General features: G+C 39.4%; 1 protein-coding gene across 1 annotated transcript in view; it reads left to right on the forward strand.

Annotated features, from left to right (window-relative positions):
* LOC119586692 overlaps window positions 1–609 on the forward strand; it is a 4242-nt gene that overhangs the window by 2825 nt on the left and 808 nt on the right. Inside the window, exon 2 of the mRNA XM_037935422.1 lies at window positions 305–442. Coding sequence (XP_037791350.1) covers window positions 305–442 — 138 coding nt within the window. The remainder of the gene's footprint in view (window positions 1–304; window positions 443–609) is intronic.

A 609-nucleotide genomic window follows, 5' to 3' on the forward strand; every position in this document is an offset into this window, starting at 1 on the left:
ATACTCACAGACAATATTCTCATTTGAAATTTTCTTAAATAATGCACGTATCTGTCTAGCTCAAAAATATTAGAATTATGTTGAATATAATCAAGAATCAACCACAACATTAACTTCTACAATGATTGGGATTAAGAATTTGAAGACAAATACCCAAACAAGATAAAAACAACAACAAAATAAAACAAAACAAAACAAAGATACCCAAACAAAACATAACCAAACAAACTAAAATCAAAACAACCAAACAAGAAAGTAAACAACAAAAAATAAACAATACGTCCGCCCCCCTTCTCCTACACAGGTTGGTGGAGCAAAAGGGGGATGCTGCCCCCCGTCCTCCCCTCTTCTTCAGAGAGAGATGCTGAAGTCTTCATCCCGGGCTCCGTAGCATCTCGAGGAACGCCTTTCAACGCTGGAATAAACATGGCGGATCTGCAAGGTGCGTGGCGAGTACTTCACTGGTCTTGCATTAAGTGAAAGCTTGAAGGCCGGATCTTTTCTTCTCTGGTTAAAGAAATGGCGAGAATGATTCGTGGTTTGGATATTAAGGGTGGGTGTGTTAAAGGTATGTTAAAGGTTGGTCTGGAGGGATCTGTGGTTATTCTG

The sequence above is a fragment of the Penaeus monodon genome, chromosome 21 (assembly GCF_015228065.2).
Source record: "Penaeus monodon isolate SGIC_2016 chromosome 21, NSTDA_Pmon_1, whole genome shotgun sequence".
Lineage (NCBI taxonomy): Eukaryota > Metazoa > Arthropoda > Malacostraca > Decapoda > Penaeidae > Penaeus > Penaeus monodon.